General features: G+C 42.4%; 1 protein-coding gene across 1 annotated transcript in view; it reads right to left on the bottom strand.

The window, feature by feature from the left end:
* Positions 1-5,088: 5,088 nt before the first annotated feature.
* The window catches only part of LOC139366413 (ATP-binding cassette sub-family C member 5), a 52,768-nt gene continuing 30,446 nt past the window's right edge, over positions 5,089-27,410 (bottom strand). Inside the window, exons 18-29 of the mRNA XM_071103869.1 lie at positions 27,063-27,227; positions 25,943-26,072; positions 25,628-25,781; positions 22,686-22,814; positions 21,994-22,180; positions 20,169-20,258; positions 19,193-19,385; positions 18,750-18,909; positions 11,922-12,000; positions 11,504-11,617; positions 10,860-11,024; positions 5,089-6,503 (exon numbers count right to left, since the gene is read on the bottom strand). Coding sequence (XP_070959970.1) covers positions 6,399-6,503; positions 10,860-11,024; positions 11,504-11,617; positions 11,922-12,000; positions 18,750-18,909; positions 19,193-19,385; positions 20,169-20,258; positions 21,994-22,180; positions 22,686-22,814; positions 25,628-25,781; positions 25,943-26,072; positions 27,063-27,227 — 1,671 coding nt within the window. The 3' untranslated portion in view covers positions 5,089-6,398. The remainder of the gene's footprint in view (positions 6,504-10,859; positions 11,025-11,503; positions 11,618-11,921; positions 12,001-18,749; positions 18,910-19,192; positions 19,386-20,168; positions 20,259-21,993; positions 22,181-22,685; positions 22,815-25,627; positions 25,782-25,942; positions 26,073-27,062; positions 27,228-27,410) is intronic.

Below are 27,410 nucleotides of genomic sequence, written 5' to 3' on the forward strand. Positions count from 1 at the left end.
GGCATATCAAGAAGCTGATTTAACAGCATGTGCACCTTGTAGTGGGGACAATAAAAGGCCTCTCAAAAAACATGCAGTTTTGTCACACAACGCAATGCCACAGATGTCTCAAGTTTTGTGAACAGAGTGCCCCATGGTGACTGTGGAGTTATGGTATGGGCAGGCATAAACTACAATTGCATTTTGTCTAAGGTAATTTGAATGCACAAAAATACCATGACGAGATCCTGAGGCCCATTATGAGGCCCATTTTTTTAAAGGTATCTGCAACCAACATATCTATTCCCAGTCATGTAAAATCAATAGATTAGGGCCTAATAAATGTATTTCAATTGATTGATTTCCTCATATGAATGGTAAAACTCAGTCAAATCAATTAAATTGTTGCATTTACATTTTTGTTCAGTATAAATGAATGTCTATTCTTGTCTTAAGAGAATAGTGCAAACGCCAGATGGGCTGGTCCAAGTGCCCCTGTCTAAATTGTGTGTGCGGGGTGTGTGTTGTCCTTATTGTAACACACATTTTAAGCCATTATTTGACTTATTACACTGAATCCTTATTTAGTTATAGCCATACAAAATCCACGTAGTTCCTCATTAGAATAAATGTTGGCCATCATGAAAATATGGTGCTTGTCTAATCCACTTCATCTCAAGTCAAATCATTGGTCACATACACAAAAACTCAGCAATAATAAAAATTTCCTCTCAATGTCAACTGCGTTTATTTTAAGCAAACGTAATGTGTAAATATTTGTATGAACATAACAAGATTCAACAACTGAGACATAAACTGAACAAGTTCCACAGACATGTGAATAGCAGAAATTGAATAATGTGTCCCTGAACAAAGGGGGGGGGGTCAAAAGTAACAGTATCTGCATTAAGTACTGCAGTGCATCTCCTCCTCGTGGACTGCACCAGACTTGCCAGTTCTTGCTGTGAGATGTTACCTCACTCTTCCACCAAGGCACCTGCAAGTTCCCGGATATTTCTGGGGGGGAATGGCCCTAGCCCTCACCCTCCGATTCAATAGGTCCCAGACGTGCTCAATGGGATTGAGATCCGGTCTCTTCGCTGGCCATGGCAGAACACTGACATTCCTGTCTTGCAGGAAATCAGACACAGAACGATGGCTGGTGGCATTGTCATGCTGAAGGGTCATGTCAGGATGAGCCTGCAGGAAGGGTACCACATGAGGGAGGAGGATGCCTTCCATGTAACGCACAGAGTTGAGACAGTCTGCAATGACAACAAGCTCAGTCCGATGATGCTGTGACACACCGCCCCAGACCATGACGAACCCTCCACCTCGATCCCGCTCCAGAATACAGGCCTCGGTGTAACGCTCATTCCTTCGACGATAAACGCGAATCCGACCATCACCCCGGTGAGACGAAACCGTGACATGTCAGTGAAGAGCACTTTTTGCCAGTCCTGTCTGGTCCAGCGACGATGGGTTTGTGCCCATACGAGACGTTGTTGCCGGTGATGTCTGGTGAGGACCTGCGTACAAGCCCTCAGTCCAGCCTCTCTCAGCCTATTGCGGACAGTCTGAGCGCTGATAGTCTGAGGGATTGCGGACAGTCTGAGGGATTGTGCGTTCCTGGTGTAACTCGGGCAGTTGTTGTTGCCATCCTGTACCTGTCCCGCAGGTGTGATGTTTGGATATACCGATCCTGTGCAGGTGTTGTTACACATGGTCTGCCACTGCTAGGATGATCAGTCTTGTCTCCCTGTAGCGCTGTCTTAGGCATCTCACAGTACGGACATTGCAATTTATTGCCCTGGCCACATATGCAGTCCTCATGCCTCCTTGCAGCATGCCTAAGGCACGTTCACGCAAATGAGCAGGGACCCTGGGCATCTTTCTTTTGGTGTTTTTCAGAGTCAGTAGAAAGGCCTCTTTAGTGTCCTAAGTTTTCATAACTGTGACCTTAATTGCCTACCGTCTATAAGCTGTTAGTGTCTTAACGACGTTCCACAGGTGCATCTTCATTAATTGTTTATGGGTCTTTGAATAAGAATGGGAAACAGTGTTTAAACACTTTACAATGAAGATCTGTGAAGTTCTTTGGATTTTTACGAATTATCTTTGAAAGACAGGTTCCTGTAAAAGGTCTGTTTCTTTTTTTTCTGAGTTTATTTTGATGTTATTGCGGGTGTAGCGAAATGCTTGTGTTCCTAGCGCCAGCAGTGCAGTAGTATCTAACAATTCACACAAATCTAAAAGTAAAAGAATGGAATTAAGAAATATATACTGTAAATATTAGGACGCGCAATGTCAGAGTGGAATGACTAGAATACAGTATATACATATGAGTAATGTAAAATATGCAATTTCATATCTATATACTGTATTTTATACCATCTATTGCATCTTACCTATGCCACTCAGCCATCACTCATCCATATGTTTATATGTACATCTTCCTATTACATCCCTTTACATTTGTGTGTATTAGGTAGTTGTGGAACTGTTAGATTACTTGTTAGATATTAATGCACTGTCGGAACTAGAAGCACAAGCATTTCGCTACACTCGCGTTAACATCTGCTAACCATGTGTATGTGACCAATAAAATTTGATTTGAAATGAGTAAAACATTATCTAAAAATTATTACATTGACCAGTGTTCCATTACTAAAGTGACCAGTGACTCCATGTCTATGTACATAATCCAATTTTATGTACATAATCCAAGGTGCAGGATTGAGTAACCGGGTGGTAGCCGGCTAGTGACAGTGACTAAGTTCAGGGCAGGGTACTGGGTGGAGGCCGGCTTGTGATGGCTATTTAACAGTCTGATGGCCTTGAAATAGAAGCGGTCTCTCGGTCCCAGCTTTGATGCACCTGTACTGACCATGCCTTCTGGATGAAGGGTGGTTGATGTCCTTGGTTATCTTTTTGGCCTTCCTGTGACATCGAGTGCTGTAGGCGTCCTGAATTGAAGTGGATTTAACAACAACAACATCAATAAGGGATCATAGCTTTCACCTGCATTAACCTAGTCAGTCGTCAGAAAGAGCAGGTGTCCTTAATGTTTTGTATATTCAGTGCATTCAGAAAGTATTCAGACCCCTTGACTTTTTCCACATTTTGTTATGTTACAACCTTATTCTAAAATGTATTAAGTTGATTTGTTTCGTCAATCTACACACAATACCCCATAATGACAAATCAAAAACAGGTTTAGAATTGTTTGCTACTTAAAAAATAAAATGACATTTACATAATTACTCAAATGTACTTATTAAGCCCTTTTTACATCAGCAGATATCAAAGTTCTACACAGAAACCCAGCCTAAAACCCTGAACAGCAAGTACTCAGTACTTTGTTGAAGCACCTTTGGCAGCAATTACACCCACAAGTCTTCTTGGGTATGCCCGCTATAAGCTTGGCACACCTATATTTGGGGAGTTTCTCCCATTCTTCTCTGCAGATCCTCTCAAGCTCTGTCAGGTTGGATGGGGAGCGTTGCTGCACAGCTATTTTCACATTCAGAGACTTGTCTCGAAGCTACTCCTGCGTTGTCTTGGCTGTGTACTTAGGGTCATTGTCCTGTTGGAAGGTGACCCTTCACCCCAGTCTGAGGTCCTGAGCGCTCTGGAGCAGGTTTTCATCAAGGATCTCTCTGTACTTTGCTTTGTTAATCTTTTCCTCGATCCTGACTAGTCTCCCAGTCCCGGCAGCTGAAAAACATCCCTACAGCATGATGCTGCCACCACCATGCTTCACTGTAGGGATGGTGCCAGGTTTCCTCCAGATGTGACACTTGGCATTCAGGCCAAAGAGTTCAATCTTGGTTTCATCAGACCAGAGAACCTTGTTTCTCGTCGTCTGAGAGTCCTTTAGTTGCCTTTTGGCAAACTCCAAGCGGAATGTCATGTGCCTTTTACTGAGGAGTGGTTTCCGTCTGGCCACTCTACCATAAAGGCCTGAATGGTGGGGTGCTGCAGAGATGATTGTCCTTCTGGAAGGTTCTCACATCTCCACAAAGGAACTCTGGAGCTCTGTCATAGTGACCATCGGTTCTTGGTCACCTCCCTGACCAAGGCCCTTCTCCCCCGATTGCTCAGTTTGGCCGGACGGCCAGCTCTAGGAAGAGTCTTGGTGGTTCCAAACTTCTTCCATTTAAGATCTGTGCCTCGACACAATCCTGTCTCAGAGCTCTACAGACAATTCCTTCGACCTCATTGCTTGTTTTTTTCTCTGGCATGCAATGTCAACTGCGGGACCTTATGTAGACAGGTGTGTGCCTTTCCAAATCATGTCCAATCAATTGAATTTACCACAGGTGCTCCAATCAAGTTGTAAAAACAAAGGATAATCAATGGAAACAGGATGCACCGGAGCTCAATTTCGAGTCTCATAGCAAAGGGTCTGAATACTTATGTAAATAAGGTATTGCAGTTTGTTATTTTTAATACATTTGCATTAATGTCTAAACCGGTTTCCCTTTGTTATTATGGGGTAGTGTGTGTAGATTGATTAATTTTTTAAAAAGTTATCAATTTTAGAATAAGGCTGTAATGTAACAAAATGTGGAAAAAGGGGTCTGAATACTTTCCGAATGCAAAAATGTCTCAATGGATCTCCTTGTGTGATTTTTGGTGATGATTATCTACGTACCATGTCATAATGGAGCACTTCCCTATATCGTACGTCCATTCTGGCTCAATATATACCCCAACATTCCTACATAAATGACCTTTCACCCTCCACGTTGGGCCCATAGAGATGCCACTACGATTCAAATGGCCTTCTTTCATGTTGTATTATGAAGTTAATAACAAGTTGTTTTGAGAAGATTGTTGTTTTATAATACATTTCATAAATCCAGTTGTCCTTATTAACCGCATAGGGGTCATAACATTCATGCAGTGATTACCACAATTTATCAATGTCCGATAGTGGTTATCATACCAAAATATAGCTCACAGACATTACCCTTGCCACCCCATAGTGGACCAATATGTGAAATTTGTCCCTCTGGCCCATGGACTATTGATCTAATTCGTTATCAGAGCACCATGCATGCCAGGAAGGCACCATATGCGATAACAATGAATGCAAGGACAATATTTCAAGTATGAAAACATTTTTTATTGGTAAAGCATTTCTAAGACAAAAAAAATCTTAACATTTAAGAATATAAAAATATAGCAAAATTACAATCTCAAGTCTTTTACAAGGCCATCTTTACGGTTTATCTAACAACCTGTTGCTTATTGCACACAATGTCTGCTCAGTGTATTCATTTTTTTTAAGGCATCTAGATGTTTACAATCCAAAACGTCATCCAAAAACACAGATTTGCAGACATTGTCTGTGGTTGTTTAGAACAAACAAAAAAATACTCAGTACCTTTCATGATTTGTTCCATAACTCTGTTTTGCTATCCTTCAAACTCATGAATATAACTGTGCTTTATTACTACACAACAGAATGATTACGCGTTGATAAAAACAACATTCCTGCCATATTCCCTGCAACAATACAAGAGACTATGCAGATACAGTTCCCACATACCAGCATATGATTCACCCAGAACAGAACATAATGCAACACAAATGCAATTCCAAAAAGCATAGGCTACAACATTACTACACAACGAATGACATAACTGTAGAGGCACATATACACCGCATCTGTTAGGATTCACTGAAATGATTACCATATAATAATCTGCCTTATTAAAACTTGACATATTACCAGTCAATATATTCCTGACCTTGCTCATGTGGAATGGCTACTTTGGTATATCAATGTGATTCTTTGGAAGTCTGTTGCCCAGTGATTTGACTGATGAATGTGCTGGCTGTATTGATTGCAAATATCATAATATAAAATCCATTCCACCAACTAGCATTGAGGCTTATACAAATGATAGGTTCCTTTCGAATTATATCAGTGAAATACATAGATCATTTTATGGTCTCTTCCAAGTCTCACTGATAGCCCTGTAGAGAGAGGGTGAAAGGAAGCAACATTCAGTGTTATCAGACGCTTCAGTGTTTCATCATGGAATATAAAGTGCCATTGTAGAGTCATTGCTCTTGATTTGCACATTCTCCTTTTGCCTCTGAGAAATGATCTCTTTCCACACAGCAGTAAAGGTCAGCAGGTACGATACTCCCAACTCTCAATAGATCCACATCTTTGATGCGTCTTTTGGAACATTGTCATCATACTCATGAAGTCATCATTGGTTTTTGAAATCAACAGACATCACTAGATTTAGCAGCGTTGGTAAGAACCTCTGTTAATGCCTCCTAAAATAACATCTGACTCGCTCCATGGCAGGATGGTAATCTTCAAAGTTTGTGCAAGTCATGTCCCCTGCTGTATTGCCTCGTTTTATAAGCGCTAATTTGTACCCATTCGACTCGGTTCACTGCTCTGTGTCACTGAGCTTGCCGTTAGACGCCTCGATCATGGCACGGAATCTGGAGTTGTCATCTGCCAGCAGGGCAGCAGGGGTGTCGAACTCCAAAATCTGGAATGAAGAAAATAAACAAGTTCTGACCAACAAGTATTTCGACCCACTAGAGAAATGTTTCCTTAGGTACACAGTAGTATATCAAATATTTTGTTTAGTATATGCTGTTAACCCTTTACACTCGTACCAATATACAGGTTGAAAATTGCAGATTTGGACACTGATAAGTGCCTAAATTGGAACACAGTGGCTGTACAGTAACATACTATACATGACGTCAGAGCTCAGGCTCTGTTCTTCACAGCACTGTATGGGTTTTGACTGACAGCCGTTCTGAACTTGGCAATTTTCACAATTTTTTTTGTCTGAGTGAGGGAAAAGCTGTAAATTAAGAGGACTCAATGCATTTTGAAATATGAGACGCTGAGGATTACAATGAAAAATATAACTTTGATGTCAAACGCCCGTGAGCACAAATGTGCACTTCACATTTCCATATCATAAAACTCATGTAATATACAGTCAGTGTTTATGATCACTATGTTTGATATACAGTTACAAGATGACATGGCGTTATACCCTGGGTTGTCTTGAAGAGAATGAGCCTGTTTGTTGTATTGTGATGAACATTTGCCATGGACCACGCATCAATGCACTTAAGACTCCATTCTAAGCCCACCAAAATTATGTTCTGCTTCTCTGAATTGCCTTGTGAAAGCCTAGCAGTGTAATATTGTATTTTATAATTTAGCTAGCCATGTTGGCAATAGAACAAGCTTTCAAATTATGCCCACCTGTCCCAGATTGCGGTTAAAATGGACACTTTTGGATTGCGTAAACAACAGTAATTGTGTAAAGGCAGAAGTTTTCAGGGCTGTGTTCCAAACAAAACAACTACAAGTGTACTTGCTCTAGTTCCTCAACAGCACAGCTAGGAGAGCTCAAAAAAGCACCTTATAGTTGAATACTCTTCTGCATTGAAATGACTTAGGAACTGGGCACACTTTGGAGAAGTGAAACACCAGTTAGACCTCTCACTCAAATCCATGTCATTTTTTTCTCTTATGTTGCACCTGTCCCACATTTTCCAGGAATATTCTCATCATGTTACTCAATGTATCCAGAGTATTTTCAGATTTTGTTATTGTCAAATGAGATGAAAAGTACAGTAAATGTTAAATGCACATAAAAGCAACAGTGTAATGTTTGGGTTCATTATTGTGTCAGGTGAACAGTTGTGTCCTCACCTTTAGTCCAATAATTTCCCCACAATCTCCTAACTATTCCTGTTTAATTGTTACCATGGTCATGCATATGTTTTCCATATTTCTTCTGTAAGAAACATGTAAATGTAATCCTATCCATATAGGCCAATTCCCACAAGTGTAAAGGGGTTAAATACATGCCTTCAGGAAGTATTCATACTCCTTGTCTTATTCCATGTTTTGCTGTTTTACAGACGGAATTCAAATTTATAATTTTCTCACTCAGCTACACACAATACCCCATAATGACAAAGTGAAACCATGTTTTTAGAAATGTTTGCTAATAAAATACAGAAATATCTAATTGACATAAGTATTCACACACCCATGAGTCAATACTTTGTACAAGCACCCTTGGCAGCAATTTCAGCTGTAAGAGCATTCCACACCTGGATTGTGCAACATTAGCCCATTATTCTTTTCAAAACTCTTCAATCTCTGTCAAATTAGTTGTTGATCATTCCTAGGCAACCATTTTCAGGTCTTGCCATGATTTAAGTCAAAATTGTAACTTGGTGACTCACGAACATTCACTGTCCTCTTGGTAAACAACTCCAGTGTAGCCCTGTGTTTTAGATTATTGTACTGCTAGTGTAGCCCTGTGTTTTAGATTATTGTACTGCTGAAAGGTGAATTCTGTCTGGTGTAGAGGTCAACCGATTAATCGGAATGGCCGATTAATTAGGGCCGATTTCAAGTTTTCATAACAATCGGAAATCGGTATTTTTGGGCTCCGATTTGCCGTTTTTTTTTTTACACCTTTATTTAACTAGGCAAGTCAGTTAAGAACACATTCTTATTTTCAATGACTGCCTAGGAACTGTGGGTTAACTGCCTCGTTCAGGGGCAGAACGACAGATTTTCACCTTGTCAGCTCGGGGGATTCAATATTGCAACCTTAACTTGTCTAACGCAATAACGACCTGCCTCTCTCTCGTTGCACTCCACAAGGAGTTACGCGAATGCAGCAAGGTAAGTTGCTAGCTAGCCTTAAACTTCTTATAAAAAACAATCATAATCACTAGTTAACTACACATGGTTGATGATATTACTAGATATTATCTAGCGTGTCCTGCGTTGCATATAATCTGACGGAGCATACAAGTATCTGACTGAGCGGTGGTAGGCAGAAGCAGGCGTGTAAACATTCATTCAAACAGCACTTTATTGCGTTTTGCCAGCAGCTCTTCGTTGTGCGTCAAGCATTGCGCTGTTTATGACTTCAAGCCTATCAACTCCCGAGATGAGGCTTGTGTAACCGAAGTGAAATGGCTAGCTAGTTAGCGCGCGCTAATTGTCGATGTGTTCCTGGTTTGAGCCCAGGGAGGAGCGAGGAGAGGGATGGAAGTTATACTGTTACACTGGCAATACTAACGTGCCTATAAGAACATCCAATAATCAAAGGTTAATGCAATACAAATGGTATGGAGAGAAATAGTCCTATAATTCCTATAATAACTACAACCTAAAACTTCTTACCTGGGAATATTGAAGACTCATGTTAAAAGGAACCACCAGCTTTCATATGTTCTCATGTTCTGAGCAAGGAACTGAAACGTTAGCTTTCTTACATGGCACATATTTTACATGGAACATATTGCACTTTTACTTTCTTCTCCAACACTTTGTTTTTGCGTTATTTAAACCAAAATTGAACATGTTTCATTATTTACTTGAGGCTAAATTGATTTTATTGATGTATTATATTAAGTTAAAATAAGTGTTCATTCAGTATTGTTGTAATTGTCATTATTAAATAAATAAATACAAAATAAAAAAATCTGCCGATTAATTGGTATTGGCGTTTATAGTCCTCCAATAATCGGTATCGGCGTTGAAAAATCATAATCGGTCGACCTCTAGTCTGATGAAACACTGAACCAGGTTTTCCTCAAGGATTTTGCCTACGCTTAGCTCCATTCCATTTATTTTTTATCCTGAAACTCCCCAGTCCTTAACAATTACAAGAATACCCATAACATGATCCAGCCACCATAATAATTGAAAATATGAAGAATGGTACTCAGTAATGTGTTGTATTTGATTTGCCCCAAACATTAACAAAAAGTTAATTTCTTTGCCACATGGTTCTGCAGTATTACTTTAGTGCCTTGTTGCAAACAGGATGCATGTTTTAGAATATTTTTATTCCGTAAAGGCTTCCTTCTTTTCACTCTGTCAATTATGTTAGTATTGTGGAATAACTACAATGTTGTTGATCCATCCAATTCTCTCATATCACAGCCAACTGTTTTAAAGTGACTATTTGCCTCATGGTGAAATCCCTGAAATCTTCTCCGGCAACTGAGTTAAGAAGGACGCCTGTATCTTTGTAGTGACTGGGTGTATTGATACACCATCCAAAGTGTTATGAATAACGTCACCATGCTCAAAGGGATATTCAATGTCTGCTTTTTACATTTTTACCCATCTGCCAATAGATGCCCTTCTTTGTGAGGCATTGAAAAACCTTCCTGGTCTTTGTGGCTGAATCTGTCTTTGAAATTCATTTCCCAACTGAGGGACCTTACAGATAGATGTGTGTGTATGTATGTGTGGGGTACAGATATAAGGTAATCAATAAAAAAATCTAGTTAACCACTATTATTGCACACATCGTGAGCTTTTGCAACTTATTATGCAACTTCTAAGGACATTTCTACTCCTGAACTTATTTAGGTTGGCCATAACAATGGGGTTGAATACTTATTGACTTAAGACATTTCAGCTTTTCATTTTTAATTAATTCCACTTTGACATTATGGGGTACTGTGTGTAGGCCAGTGGGAAAAAAAATCTAAATTGAATCCATTTTAAATTCAGGCTATAACACAACAAAATGTGGAAAAAGTCAAGAGGTGTGAATACTTTCTGAAGGAACTGTGTATATTTTTACACTATACTACAAACCCAGAATTAGAAGACGTCAAATGTGTTTCATTAGCCACTGGTATGATTCAATAGATACAAATGGTTACAAGTCCCCTCAAATAAACACAGAGCTAAGAGCTGCAGAACATAGAAGAAATAGAATGATATGGCAGCGTCTCAAATGGCACCCTATTCCCAAAAGGCCCTGGTCAAAAGCAGTGCACTACATAGGGAATAGGGTGCCATTAAGACGCATTCTATGGTGCAGAAGACCCACCTGTCCCTGGTCCAACACCATGACCCTGTTACAGCTCATCACAGTGTTGAGGCGATGGGCGATGATCAACGTGGTGCAGCTGCTGAATGACTCGCGGATGGTCTCCTGAATCAGCCGGTCTGTCTCTGTGTCGATGGCTGCAGTCGCCTCATCCAACAGCAATATCTGGCAACCAAACACATGTCACATTTAAGCAAACTTTGCAGAGGTTCAATCACAAAGGTTGGTAGAATAAGGAAGTAACAATATAGAAACAACATTGAATATGGATGTGTATATTACAATCTTAAGGAGTGCTATAACTATGTAGGACTAGTCCTTTAACGTCTTTTGTCGTCATCTTCAGTTGATTGAATTTCCAACTGCATTGTATAGAATCAGAGTGAGATTACAACACAAGCCATGTGGTGGCAATGTTACGCCTTGGAGAAGCTGCTGCCTTCTGCCCACCTTATGTGACTACCTCAATATTAGGATGTGAGGCACAAAAGCTTTCCTCTGTGGTAACAGAAAAGAGAAAATCAATCTAACTGCCCTTGTCTATTGTCCTGTGTGTTTGTGTGCTATGGAGAGAAAGAGACGTGATGCAACGCTAGAGTGTGTGTGTGCGCACGTGCATGTGTGATGTGTCTGTGTGTGTTTACCTTGCTGTGTCTCAGCAGTGCTCTTGCCACACACAGTAGTTGTCTCTCTCCCACTGAGAAATTCTCTCCGTTCTCTGTCACCTCGGACTGGAGGGAGTGGGGCAGTTGGCTGATCTGAACATGATGAGAGACGAAATGGAGTCAAAACACAAGCCACATATCGTTTTCAACTGTTAAAAAATCTCTAGTGGGGAACTTTAATCTTACACAGGTCTAGGGATTTGTTATCAATTACTGTCAGCGCTAGTAACACTATCAGAAGCTGTACAAGGCAATGAATACATAGTATGATGTCAACACATAAGGACTACTTGACGTTTGTATACAGACAGACATTATCAATATATTTGGGGTTAAACTGACATAGCAATGCATTGCTTACTCTATTTATGTTAACATTTACCATCTTTCTACTTACAATCTCCTTTATATGGGACCTCTCAAGTGCATCCCAGATCTGGGGATCTGAGTATTGATTCCATGGGTCCAGATTGGACCTATTTGATAAGGAAAAATAAGAATAAAGAATCAATCTCCATAATTGTAAACAAGCCTAGATAACAGTACAACAAGAGTCTGGTGAAGTTGCCCGTGGGGTCAGTTTGACAGAACCCCACTAATGGTTAAAGGGATACTTTGGGTAAGTAGGACATTTCCCGAAATTCCAGAGTCAGACAAACTCATGTCATGGATACCAGTTGTAAGTCTCTGTGTGTAGTTTGAAGGAAGTTGACGGTAGCATGTTGTTAGCTTAGCGCAATTGCTGGAAGTCTATAAGTATCTACTACTCAGCTCCTCTCAAAAGCATGGAAATTAACCTAACTATTCAAAGGCTGGGTGGTTAGTACTTTGTACTCTAAGTATTCATTACAAGTATATATGAAATTATGTTTTTATTATAGTTATTTCTGGAACTATTTTCTCCGGACTACGCATTTCATTCATCGACGGTGAGCACAAGCATTGGCTGTGTGCAAGTGTAAACACAGCAGGCCTGCTGAGACAGCGGCAGTTTGAACGAGGTTACTAGATACATATCAAGTAACCGAAGTGTGAGAAGATAAACCTCACAAAAGAAAAATAATACATCAGACTGCCAATGCATGTCCAGAGCAAATACTTTTACCTCGCAGCCGTGACTGTAAAGTTTGTCACTCAACTTCCAGCAGTGTCAACAATGTTAAAGGCATAAAAAAATGCTAACCTCCCATGTTATTGTAATGGTGAGAGGTTAGCATGTCTTGGGGGTATGATATTTGTGTGTCTAACTTTCTCAGTCATCATTATTCACGATTCATTCTGGACTATCCGTAATCATGGTAGCATCCACATTAATGTAAAAGTGTTTAGAAACATATCCTATTCTTATTTACAATAAAAGTGACTCCAAAATGACAACAGGTTATTTACCATTCATTTCTATTGGGCACAAAATAATCAGAAACACAACCAAAACAAAACAGAAAATGGAACCAACAAATTTAAAGGAATATGGGACCAAACACTAAACTATTGACTACTTTAATACAGATGAGTGAATTTGTCCCAATACTTTTGGTCCCCTAAAATGGGGGGGACAAAAAAAGTGCTGTAATTTCTAAAAACGGTCCACCCGACATGAATGAAAATACACTCAAATTAAAGCTGACCGTGTATCATTTCAAATCCAAAGTGCTGGAGTACAGAGCCAAAACAACAACAACATGGTCACCGTCCCAATACTTTTGGAAAGTTGAAGGCTTCCAAAGTGCTGGAGTACAGAGCCAAAACAACAACAACATGGTCACCGTCCCAATACTTTTGGAAAGTTGAAGGCTTCCAAAGTGCTGGAGTACAGAGCCAAAACAACAACAACATGGTCACCGTCCCAATACTTTTGGAAAGTTGAAGGCTTTTGAACAGAAAAAGGTCATTCAAGACGGTTGAAAGCCTTTTCAGCATCAACAGACTCTGATAAATCTATATCTTGTTTTTTTAGCGTATTGTATTGAACTGAAACATGTTATTGTATTTGTTTGTATGGGTCTATTTTTTATAAACCTTGATTGAGTTGCCATGAATATAACGTTAGCAAGCTAGATAACAACACTCCGACCAAGGATCTCCGAAAGTTAATGGTTTGCTCTGATTTTTTTTATAACTAGGGGACTATTATGAGAGGATGGAACTGACAAGCCATAAGATGAGACATTTCCTGAAGGATACAGCGGTCCAATCAGTGGCCATTCTACGCACATCAGGACAAAGTGGAATGGGGGTAAGTGTGATGCGATCTTACATTATCTGATTGATTGAATAGTAGCTAGCTGCTCTCATGATAAAATGTGATAGGCCTGTCACTTTTCTTGTGGATGGGCTGTCCATTACATCTGTGATGCCCTTCGCTCAAAGCCAAAGAAAACCAGAGTACAACAAAATTAAGTGCTCTCCTTTTTTAATTATTCAACATTGAGTGGTGCCATTATTTTAGTCTTTATTCAACTTGATTCAAGTACTTTCCAACTAATTATACATTTTCCACATGCTTGAGAAACAAATAGATTGACTTGACTTTATAGTGTTAGCTATATAATGCATGACATCATGCCACTAAATCAGAACATCTATTATGGCCTTCTTTAAGTGTATATTTGTATATTGTATATCCTTTGTATATTTCAAATGATTTCCCCCATTTCCTGTTCCCTTTATTGCTCACTCTGGTTTAGATAGCAGTCATGCCTGCTGTGGACAGTCCACAAGGAACGGACTCCATGTTTGCTGGAGTAACATCACATTCAGAACCAGAATAGAGGACAGGCCTCAATTTTTGCTGGCAAGTACTCAAAATATGCAATCAATGTTTACACTTCAGCACTTGTTTTGTCATATTAGGATGGTAATGCAATCATTGACGTGTCCAGACACATCTATTCTAACAAATGGACAGGTAGCCTAACTGCCCCTCCAGGATAGTTTTGCTGACTTGGGTAAAGTGGAGGGTTTCTTTGAATGGCGCTCCCTTTCAAGTGTGCGAAGCTGACTATATCCACTACACTAATCTGATCAACTGCATCCAGAAGTGTCACACATGTTCTTTCTGTATGTATGGAAACATCATTGTGTTTACATTGTATTCACTGGTTTATCAGCTCCTCTTTCCTCATTTCAGACACTCCAAGATTCAACTTGTCCACCCAAAACAATCACAATAGTGGATTGCCCGGCCAATATGTCAGCCTACTACACAAAGATTCTGGAATGACCTGATGGAGCGCGTCCTGAAGAGACGCATGGACAAATACTGGGAGTCCAAATCCCAAATAGCCCCATCCCAAAACCAACATAGCCCCATCCCAAATCCAACATAGCCCCATCCCAAATCCAACATAGCCCCATCCCAAAACCAACATAGCCCCATCCCAAAACCAACATAGCCCCATCCCAAAACCAACATAGCCCCATCCCAAATCCAACATAGCCCCATCCCAAAACCAACATAGCCCCATCCCAAAACCAACATAGCCCCATCCCAAATCCAACATAGCCCCATCCCAAATCCAACATAGCCCCATCCCAAATCCAACATAGCCCCATCCCAAATCCAACATAGCCCCATCCCAAATCCAACATAGCCCCATCCCAAAACCAACATAGCCCCATCCCAAAACCAACATAGCCCCATCCCAAATCCAACATAGCCCCATCCCAAATCCAACATAGCCCCATCCCAAATCCAACATAGCCCCATCCCAAATCCAACATAGCCCCATCCCAAATCCAACATAGCCCCATCCCAAATCCAACATAGCCCCATCCCAAAACCAACATAGCCCCATCCCAAAACCAACATAGCCCCATCCCAAAACCTAGCAAGGAGGATGTCATTATTGGTTTATGATGATCCACATTAGCTTTTGCTAAAGCAGCAGCTATTCTTCTTGGGGTCTACACAAAAACATAAAACATGACAAGTAACAAAACAGTGATATACTGATAGACAAAGACAGTCACTCACGTCAAGATCATTGCGGGACACACGTCAAGATTCAAGGACACTTGGGGACTATTCTGACACCCCCAACTCATCTGGTATCTATGGAAATGGTCGTCCTTGAACAACTACCTACATTAATACAAACTACTACAAAATACAAACACTCTGGTCATTATCACACTGCATCTGTAGCATAATAAAATGATTAACTGTAGACTACCACTGGACATAACAGCACCCCCATACCATTCACTGTAGACTACTACATAACAGCATCCCCATACCATTCACTGTAGACAACCACTGGACATAACAGCACCCCCATACCATTCACTGTAGACAACCACTGGACATAACAGCACCCCCATACCATTCACTGTAGACTACCACTGGACATAACAGCACCCCCATACCATTCACTGTAGACTACTACATAACAGCATCCCCATACCATTCACTGTAGACTACCACTGGACATAACAGCACCCCCATACCATTCACTGTAGACTACCACTGGACATAACAGCACCCCCATACCATTCACTGTAGACTACCACTGGACATAACAGCACCCCCATACCATTCACTGTAGACCACTGGACATAACAGCACCCCCATACCATTTACTGTAGACTACCACTGGACATAACAGCACCCCCATACCATTCACTGTAGACTCCCACTGGACATAACAGCACCCCCATACCATTCACTGTAGACTACCACTGGACATAACAGCACCCCCATACCATTCACTGTAGACTACCACTGGACATAACAGCACCCCCATACCATTCACTGTAGACCACTGGACATAACAGCACCCCCATACCATTCACTGTAGACTACCACTGGACATAACAGCATCCCCATACCATTCACTGTAGACTACCACTGGACATAACAGCACCCCCATACCATTCACTGTAGACTCCCACTGGACATAACAGCACCCCCATACCATTCACTGTAGACTACCACTGGACATAACAGCATCCCCATACCATTCACTGTAGACTACCACTGGACATAACAGCACCCCCATACCATTCACTGTAGACCACTGGACATAACAGCACCCCCATACCATTCACTGTAGACTACCACTGGACATAACAGCATCCCCATACCATTCACTGTAGACTACCACTGGACATAACAGCACCCCCATACCATTCACTGTAGACTCCCACTGGACATAACAGCACCCCCATACCATTCACTGTAGACTACCACTGGACATAACAGCATCCCCATACCATTCACTGTAGACTACCACTGGACATAACAGCACCCCCATACCATTCACTGTAGACTACCACTGGACATAACAGCACCCCCATACCATTCACTGTAGACCACTGGACATAACAGCACCCCCATACCATTTACTGTAGACTACCACTGGACATAACAGCATCCCCATACCATTCACTGTAGACTACCACTGGACATAGCAGCACCCCCATACCATTCACTGTAGACTACCACTGGACATAACAGCACCCCCATACCATTCACTGTAGACCACTGGACATAACAGCACCCCCATACCATTTACTGTAGACTACCACTGGACATAACAGCATCCCCATACCATTCACTGTAGACTACCACTGGACATAACAGCACCCCCATACCATTCACTGTAGACTACCACTGGACATAACAGCATCCCCATACCATTCACTGTAGACTACCACTGGACATAACAGCATCCCCATACCATTCACTGTAGACTACCACTGGACATAACAGCACCCCCATACCATTCACTGTAGACTACTACATAACAGCATCCCCATACCATTCACTGTAGACTACCACTGGACATAACAGCACCCCCATACCATTCACTGTAGACTACCACTGGACATAACAGCATCCCCATACCATTCACTGTAGACTACCACTGGACATAACAGCACCCCCATACCATTCACTGTAGACTACCACTGGACATAACAGCACCCCCATACCATTCACTGTAGACTACCACTGGACATAACAGCACCCCCATACCATTCACTGTAGACTACCACTGGACATAACAGCACCCCCATACCATTCACTGTAGACTACCACTGGACATAACAGCACCCCCATACTTACTTTGTACTGTCTATTTTATTGTATATTTGACCTTTAATTGATGTGCATTGTTTGAATGTCTATACTGTGTTGTAAAATACATAATGGTCTTTGCCTCTTCATCAATTGTCATGTCATTACATAGGTATACGCTGTTTTGTTGCTTCTACCAATTTACCTTAAGTATTCAAATGTTACTGACACATAGATCTGACTGCAATATTTCATAATAAAAATAAGATGTTGTAGCATACTGTAATGAATCACTTCTAGCAGATAGAACCAGTACCACCTATTTTGTTCCTAAGGGCATTTATTTAAATGATTTGACAGAATTGGTTAGGCAATGTCTGGCTGTGAAGCTGAATGCAAAACTCTTCTGTTCCCTCGTCCCAGTCTCTCTCCCTTCAGTGCCCACTCAAACACCAGTCGATATGCAACCAGCCTGTATTGACTAAGAACAAATAAGTTATTATTCATGAGTCGTTAGATTCAATAGATAGATTCAAACTAATAGATTCAAACTAATAATAAACTATTTGATTTGATCAGAGTGCAATTATGAAACAAAAGTTACCGATAGATTATCTTCTTTATATTTTGTTAGTGTGTGGTGGGACAAGCAAGAATAATGTCACTTACTCGATAGACAGCTGTCCATTCGGTCCAGCAGGTAGGGGCTGTTTCTTACAGTTTCATTTTGGGATATGGAAGAATGTCTCCATAACTCCAGGATTGATAAGCGCAGAAAATTCCTCAGGGTTTGTTACAGTCTCTGTGTGCGTTGCTTTCTTTGCCATAGATATCAAGCCCCCCCAGTCCGTAAATTAGGAAGTTGATAGAATCTCATTTCATAGTAATCTATATTTTATGTATACCTTTGTTAGACTATAAATGACCAACCACATAGCTTTGTAGTAGTTAGGTCTATTTCCCTGCTTTTGAGAGGAGCTGGCTAGTAGATACCCATAGACCTCCAGAAATTGTGCTAAGCTAACGATATGCTAATTTCAACTTCCTTCAAAATGCACGCAGAGACATAAAATGGTATCCATGAGTTTGTCTGACTCTGGGAAATTACCCAATATCCAAAGGATCCCTTAAAGGTTAGGATTGGGGAGGGGAAGCTGATCTTACATCTGTACCTAGGGGAATCTTAGGTAAATCATTAATACATACCTGATAGTGCCAATGAAGAGAACGGGCTCCTGGGGAATGACTGACAGCTTGCTTCTCAGGTCTTCCAATCCGATCTGTGCAATGTTGATGTCGTCGATGGTGATGGAGCCCCCAGTCAGCTCCACCAGTCTGAAGAGAGCTACGCCCAGCGAGGACTTCCCTAGATAGATAGAAACGGGGGGTTGTGAGTGAACTACGATTAGTTCGGATAGATGATAACCACATCTACATGTGAAGATTACAGTTCACTGGTTAATGATTACTTTTATTTTATGAGAATCTTTTTGAATAAGAATCATTAGAAAACAAACACCATTACCATCAATTCAACCCATTGCTACATGATTTCTTAGTAAATACCAGGTAAACACCAGCGGAAACAAAGATAATAAAATGAAACATTAACGATGTAAAACGATACATGGAAATAAGGAGGGAAGTACCTGAGCCAGTGCGACCCACAATGCCGATGGTCTCCTCTGGCAGGATGTTAAAGGAAAGTTTCTTGAGCACCAGCGGCAGGTCGTCCCGGTAACACATCTCCACATCCTGGAAGGAGATCCGTCCCTTATCTGGCCAGCAGGGGGCAGGAGAGGAGGGTCCAGTGATCTGCCGCGGCGCCTCACCTTCTAAGGTCTGAGACAGAAAAAATAGATCCAATATGGAGTGCTAATCTCTGTATCTCCAATCCCATGAAGTAAAGACCTCTACCTCTCAATATAACTGTAATTTATAGATCTCTAAAAGCTTGTTGGCACTTTGAGAGAAAAAAAGTTGTTCCTCTGATATGGGGGTGTTTATGTTTTGATGGGTGTTGTGTGAAACAGGTCCTGTCATGTGCTGTGATGTGTGACGGGCCACACACTAGGTTCCATCTGCTTCCTGCTGGGCCTCTCAGAGACGGGGTGTGTCCCAAACGGCACACGACTCCCTATACTGTGGACTACTTTTAACCAAACCCTATGGGCCCCTGATCAAAAGTTGTGCACTACATAGGGAATAGGGTTACATTTGGGATGTACACTGTGTCTGTCTGGAGCCTACCATGACCAACAGCTTTGTGTTATTGGGATTGGGTTATGTGTGTGTGCATGGGTGTGTGTCATGATTGTGTATGTGTGAGTATGTCAACCTTATCCAACAGCTTGTGTTATTGGGATATGGACCTGTGTAAGTGCGTGGGTGCACCCCGCGCAGGAATGTGGATTTAGAGTGTGTGTCTGCATGTGAGTATGCTGTGCCTGTATGTGTGTGTGTTGCTTCATCTGTGCCTGTGTCCTGCTGCGTTAAGTATATAAGCCTGTGTTTGTTTGTGTCACACCATGTGTGTACTTTCGATTCGGCCACACATGGTTCAGCCAATCAGCAACCCTTCCCCCGACTGTTGGCAGCATCCCTGGTGTCATTAGGCCTACCTACCTTTATATAATGATTGATCCTCTCCACTGAAGTGAAGCGAGCCTCAGTCTCTGACAGCAATCTCACGGTAAACTGAAACAGACCGGTCAGCTGGAGAAGAGAGAGAGTGCGAGAGAGACAGACACAGACAGAGAAACAGACAGACAGAGAGAGAGAAGTGATTAGTCAATGATTAACACCCTCACACCCTATTACAATCAACCCAGGCTCACGTCAACACTAGTGTTGGTCACTGTGTGCGCTGATAACATTTGGATGAATGAGCAGCACAAACCATAAACCTTTACGACCCCTATAGACAGACATACAGTTGAAGTCGGAAGTTTACATACACTTAGATTGGAGTCATTAAATCTTGTTTTTCAACCACAAGTGTGGTTCATCCTTGGGAGCAATTTCCAAACGCCTGAAGGTATCAAGTTCATCTGTACAAACAATAGTACTCAAGTATAAACACCATGAGACCACGCAGCCGTCATACCGCTCAGGATGGAGACGCGTTCTGTCTCCTAGAGATTGCAAAACAATCCCAGAACAACAAAGGACCTTGTGAAGATGCTGGAGGAAACGGGTACAAAAGTATCTATATCCAAAGTAAAATGAGTATCAACATAACCTGAAAGGCTGCTCAGCAAGGAAGAAGCCACTGCTCCAAAACCGCCATAAAAAATCCAGACTACGCTTTGTAACTGCACATGGGGACAAAGACCGTACTTTTTGGAGATATGTCCTCTGGTCTGATGAAACAAAAATAAAACGGTTTGGCCGTAATGACCATCGTTATGTTTGGAGGAAAAAGTGGGAGGCTTGCAAGCCAAAGAACACCATCCCAACCGTGAAGCACAGGGGAGGCAGCATCATGTTGTGGAGGTGTGCTGCAGGAGGGACTGGTGCACTTCACAAAATCGATGGCATATTGAGGAAGGAAAATTATGTGGATATATTGAAGCTTCATCTCAAGACATCAGTCAGGAAGATAAAGCTTGGTCGCAAATGGGTCTTCCAAATGGACAATGACCCCAAGCATACTTACAAAGTTGTGGCAAAATGGCTTAAGGACAACAAAGTCAAGGTATTGGAGTGGCCCTCACAATGCCCTGGCCTCAATCCTATAGAACATTTGTGGGCAGAACTGAAAAAGCTTGTGCGAGCAAGGAGGCCTACAAACCTGACTCAGTTACACCAGCTCTGTCAGGAGGAATGGTCCAAAATTCACAACTTATTGTGGGAAGCTTGTGGAAGGCCACCCAAAACATTTGACCCAAGTGAAACAATTTAAAGGCAATGCTACCAAATACTAATTAAGTGTATGTAAACTTCTGACCCACTGGGAATGTGATGAATTTAAAGCTGAAATAAATCACTCTACTATTATTCCGACATTTCACATTCTTAAAATAAAGTGGTGATCCTAACTGACCTAAGACAGGGATGACAGCTTTGCACACAAAGTGTGCAAAGCTGTCATCAAGGCAAAGTGTGGCTATTTTGAAGAATCTCAAACATAAAATACATTTTGATTTGTTTCACACTTTTTTGGTTACTACATGATTCCATGTGTTATTTCATAGTGTTGATGTCTTCAATATTATTCTAGATGGAGAAAAAAGTACAAATAAAGATAAACCCTGGAATGAGTAGGTGTGTCCAGACTTTTGACGGGTCCTGTATAGAACATCAAAAAGCCTTCATAAAAACATTCCCATAAAGGGCAGTCAAAATAATTCACAGATCGCAAGGACATACTCTAGCAGTGTGTGTCTGTTTACATGCGTGTGTGCGTGTTTACATGCATGTGCATGAATGTGCTTTTGTGTGTGTGTACCTGCACAGCGTAGGATATAGCCAAGCCTGCGTAGGCTGGGGGGATCTGGTTGTGCATGAAAACGATGAGCAGGGCTACGGTGGTGATGAGAATGATGCTGATCAGGTCCAGCCGTACAGCCAGCCAGCGCATAGCACAGCTGAACAGGTAGTGGGAAGCCTGGTTGGTGTCCAGTAAAGCCTGGTACCTGAGGTACACAGAGATAAACCAATAGGAATGGTTAGTGAAAGTCAACGGACCAATAACAGACTTAGTGGAAGGCTGCTCAGTGCCCACATTAGCTAAGCAGAAATCAAATGCTACTCAACTCAAAAGTCAAGGAACTGTTACTTAGGGGGGTTCTCTCATTATTAGTTGTGCAATTTGTGCGGCACCTAGTCTAGCGGTTAAGAGCGTTGGACCAGTAACCGAAAGGTTTCTGGTTCAAATCCCAGAGACAACTAGGTAAAAAAAAAGTTGATGTACCCTTGACCAAGGCACTCAACCCTAATTGCCCCTGTATGTCGTTCTGGATAAGAGCGTCTGCTAAATGACAAAACATTAAAAATAAAAAAAATGTAGACGTGTGGTGGGCGAAGCTAACTGGACATGAACTGTCAAAACCAATGTCTTATCAGTGTTTGAAAAAACGTCCTGTGACAGATAGTGTCTTCCTATGAGCGCTATACGGTATATTAATGTACTGTTCTCACCTGTGTAAGAAGTCGTCCCCTCTGCCATAAGCGTGAATGGTGGACAGCCCCTGGAGACTACTGGTGATGTGCGAGGTGAAAGGTGATTGGCTGATGTTCTCCAGACGCTTCAGCTCGCGAATCAGAACCCTAGTCAGACAAAGAGGAAGTGGAACATCAAGTCGATTACTTAAACGTACCAGAGCACCACTTTAGGGATGCTAAAGAAGTCCACTCACTCACCATTTCTCTAACCTCTACTCTGTGACCCCCAGCCAAACCTCTACTGTTCAACTCACAATGATGCAGTGGATAGCTGCCGTCTTACGGGATGAACCAATGTACATGGTATTATGAGCAGAGCTCTCGAGAATAAACGCTATTGGCTAAGTTGACTGATCTCTGTCCGTTTCATTTAAATAAGAACCTTACAAATTCTTAGAAACAGAGTGTATTAATTGCATTGGTTAATGAACACATTGGAACAAAATCCCCCCCCAGCCAAACCTCTACTCTGTGACCCTCCAGCCAATCCTTAGGGAGGGTTAAACATTTTAATTTCCCGTTGCAAAAATGTTTTCCATTGTGTGTTCTAAGGAACCTGATTCAACTTGTGAACTCATCACCAAACCAGACACTAGATCAGGACAACAACAACATTGTGAAATATCTAGGGATGGTGGTCGAGGAGAGGGTTGACAAACACTACATTATAACTCCAATGACAGTGCAGTTATCTGACAGGTTAGTGGACTATGATACACTGCTCAAAAAAATAAATAGAACACTTAAACAACACAATGTAACTTCAAGTCAATCACACTTCTGTGAAATCAAACTGTCCACTTAGGAAGAAACACTGATTGACAATACATTTCACATGCTGTTGTGCAAATGGAATAGACAACAGGTGGAAATTATAGGCATTTAGCAAGACACTCCCAATAAAGGAGTGGTTCTGCAGGTGGGGACCACAAACCACTTCTCAGTTCCTATGCTTCCTGGCTGATGTTTTGGTCACTTTTGAATGCTGGCGGTGCTTTCACTCTAGTGGTAGCATGAGACGGAGTCTACAACCCACACAAGTGGCTCAGGTAGTGCAGCTCATCCAGGATGGCACATCAATGCGAGCTGTGGCAAGAAGGTTTGCTGTGTCTGTCAGCGTAGTGTCCAGAGCATGGAGGCGCTACCAGGAGACAGGCCAGTACATCAGGAGACGTGGAGGAGGCCGTAGGAAGGCAACAACCCAGCAGCAGGACCGCTACCTCCGCCTTTGCGCAAGGAGGAGCACTGCCAGAGCCCTGCAAAATGACCTCCAGCAGGCCACAAATGTGCATGTGTCTGCTCAAACGGTCAGAAACAGACTCCATGAGGGTGGTATGAGGGCCCGACGTCCACAGGTGGGGGTTGTGCTTACAGCCCAACACCGTGCAGGACGTTTGGCATTTGCCAGAGAACACCAAGATCGGCAAATTCGCCACTGGCGCCCTGTGTTCTTCACAGATGAAAGCAGGTTCACACTGAGCACATGTGACAGACGTGACAGAGTCTGGAGACGCCGTGGAGAACGTTCTGCTGCCTGCAACATCCTCCAGCATGACCGGTTTGACGGTGGGTCAGTCATCATGTGGGGTGGCATTTCTTTGGGGGGGCCGCACAGCCCTCCATGTGCTCGCCAGAGGTAGCCTGACTGCCATTAGGTACCGAGATGAGATCCTCAGACCCCTTGTGAGACCATCTGCTGGTGCGGTTGGCCCTGGGTTCCTCCTAATGCAAGACAATGCTAGGCCTCATGTGGCTGGAGTGTGTCAGCAGTTCCTGCAAGAGGAAGGCATTGATGCTATGGACTGGCCCGCCCGTTCCCCAGACCTGAATCCAATTGAGCACATCTGGGACATCATGTCTCGCTCCATCCACCACAGACTGTCCAGGAGTTGGCGGATGCTTTAGTCCAGGTCTGGGAGGAGATCCCTCAGGAGACCATCCGCCACCTCATCAGGAGCATGCCCAGGCGTTGTAGGGAGGTCATACAGGCACGTGGAGGCCACACACACTACTGAGACTCATTTTGACTTGTTTTAAGGACATTACATCAAAGATGGATCAGCCTGTAGTGTGGTTTTCCACTTTAATTTTGAATGTGATTCCAAATCCAGACCTCCATGGGTTGATAAATTTGATTTCCATTGATCATTTTTGTGTGATTTTGTTGTCAGCACATTCAACTATGTAAAGAAAAAAGTATTTAATAAGAATATTTCATTCATTCAGATCTAGGATGTGTTATTTTAGTGTTCCCTTTATTTTTTTGAGCAGTGTATGATGAGAGCACACAGGGGAGTCAGAGTGTAATTCTGCCCAGGACAGGACAACCATTTCCTGGCACAGCTCAGGCCATTCCTTGGCTCCGCTAGAATCATTTCTGAATGATATGTGATTTATGAGCCACAGACCCACACTACCACGACACTCGACTGAGTCAGCAGGGAAGTGTGAGAGAGAGGGTTTTATTGACAAAGGTGGGGTGGAGTTCTACTTTTAGGTCCATAGATAGGCTGCACATGTGAATAACAAGTCTGCTCATGAATCCTCCCCGGCGGGAGGGGGGAGGGAGGAGAACATGACACTCCTTATTCTGAGACTACCTACACAAACATGTTTATGCAGTTTGTACTTTCATCTCAAGATGCCAGCTGGCAAAGTACACCACATCAATAAATGGGACCCGTCCCAAAAAGCACTTTATTCCCTATATTGTGCGGGCCTTGGTCAAAAGTAGTGCCCTATATGGGGAATGGGGTGCCTTTTGAGCTTGCTTTTAATGAGGAAACTGGTTAGATGTGTCACGTTGAATAATAAATTACCCAAAGACCTAGGGAACCCTAATCCATCTCTACACTTATCTTCTTTAAATCAAAGCACGCATGAGCATACACGTATAAATCGATTGGTTGTAGCCTGACCTGGAGACGCGGTTGACAATGAGGAGGAAGGCTCCCAGGGGCAGGAGGGAGATCAGGAACCAGGGGAATACAATGCCCACCATGACCAGGCAGAAGAGCACCAGGGTCATGTTCTGGAGAAGCATCTCAGCCTGCATGGCCAGACGGACGTCCACTGTGGATGGTTAGAGAGAGAGAGAGAGAAAAGGAGACCAAAAGAAAGAGAGAGGACACAGGGGGAGAGAGAAAACAAAAAACTGTCAGATCACACTGTGTTGTCTGGGTGGTATGGGCACCTCAAGGCTCGGAGTATGAAGTCAAGGCAAGACACCTCACCCTCGTCCATGTCTCGGGAGAAGCGGGTGAGGATGCGGCCCAAAGGTGTTGTGTCAAAAAAGCGCATGGGGCTCAGGAGGAGGCGGTGGAACAGCTTGTCGTGGAGCACCGAGGCAGCCCGAACAGTGCACTGTCAGACAAACACAGTGGTGTTTCAACACGGAGCCAGACATAACACTGGTAAACAGATGGGTTGTCGGGACTCGGGAAAGCTCAACACCCAGGCGCAACAAATGCAAGTAGGAGTAGACATTAGAGAATTGTTGCCAGCATTCACAGCTATGAACACATACTACCTAACGCTCATATGACATGTTGCTAATGCTAGTTGGCCATATGTTGTTGTTGTTGATGATGTGTCCCTATTAGTAGTCACTGTGCTGTTAAGAGCAAGTGGAAAGTTTCTCGGGTCATGCAAATCCTCAGACATAAATTCATGTCTGGCAGGCTGACACAAAGGTTATGAACCCATGTCTAGGTTAACGCAGTGAGAAACATCTGGCAGAAATGACTTTTGGCAGGAGAGAACACATTCAATCTATTAATAGAATATGCAACACTCCCACATTCACGTTACAGCTAGCGTATAAAAAAAAATAAGATTAGCCATCTTCGGGAAAAGTTTGTGTCACACAATTACGTGAGGACATAACCTCTGTAATGGGCTGTCAGGAAAGTTTAACAAACACAGGGGACATATCCAAAGGGACAGGGACACACAGTGGCACACGCACACACACAGCCATTAAAGCAGCGTGTCACGGCACTGGACAGAAATGGATTTAGCCTGCAGGCACTTTCAATTATAGTAGTGCAACTCATGAAAACGTCTTAAAGACAAATAGAGAGAGTCAAGGTTGTACCACAACAACTTTGCACTTCTTTCCTTTGAAAAGGGCCTGAGCGTAAATCAATGAAAACCTGACTTATGGAGACTATGGTTACGTCCAGAATGGTATCCTATGGGCCCTTGTTAAAAGTAGTACCCTGGAGTGAATCGGTCAGTGATGCACTCTCCTTTGACAGGCCTTAGAGTGCATCAATGAATGGTACTGACATTTCAAGACGAGAGAACAATCCACAAGAACCACTCTAAAAGACATTTGAGCAAGATGCTTACCTTGACGAACACTAGCCCCCTCATTGTCTTCAGGAAGAGAGCGGCCCCCATGGACAGCACATAAACTCTTGAGTAGTATTGAACGTGAGGGTTGAGCCTCATGCTGTCGCTTGCTAACCCCACCAATGTTTCATTGGTTTCGTTCTCCAGGATTAATGATGTATTCTGAGGGCAGATGGAGGGATACACACAAGGCATTTCTATCCAATGAAGGAAATAAATGAAACAAAGCCAGCTGAGACAGAAGACATGAAAGCAGCAGCCATTTGGGTAATGTCGCTATTCCAAACACATCCTTCAATCAGACACGGATGACAGCTTTGCAGCACATCTGCTTTTTACCGGCTC

Source organism: Oncorhynchus clarkii, chromosome 14 (genome assembly GCF_045791955.1).
Source record: "Oncorhynchus clarkii lewisi isolate Uvic-CL-2024 chromosome 14, UVic_Ocla_1.0, whole genome shotgun sequence".
Classification (NCBI taxonomy): Eukaryota; Metazoa; Chordata; class Actinopteri; order Salmoniformes; family Salmonidae; genus Oncorhynchus; species Oncorhynchus clarkii.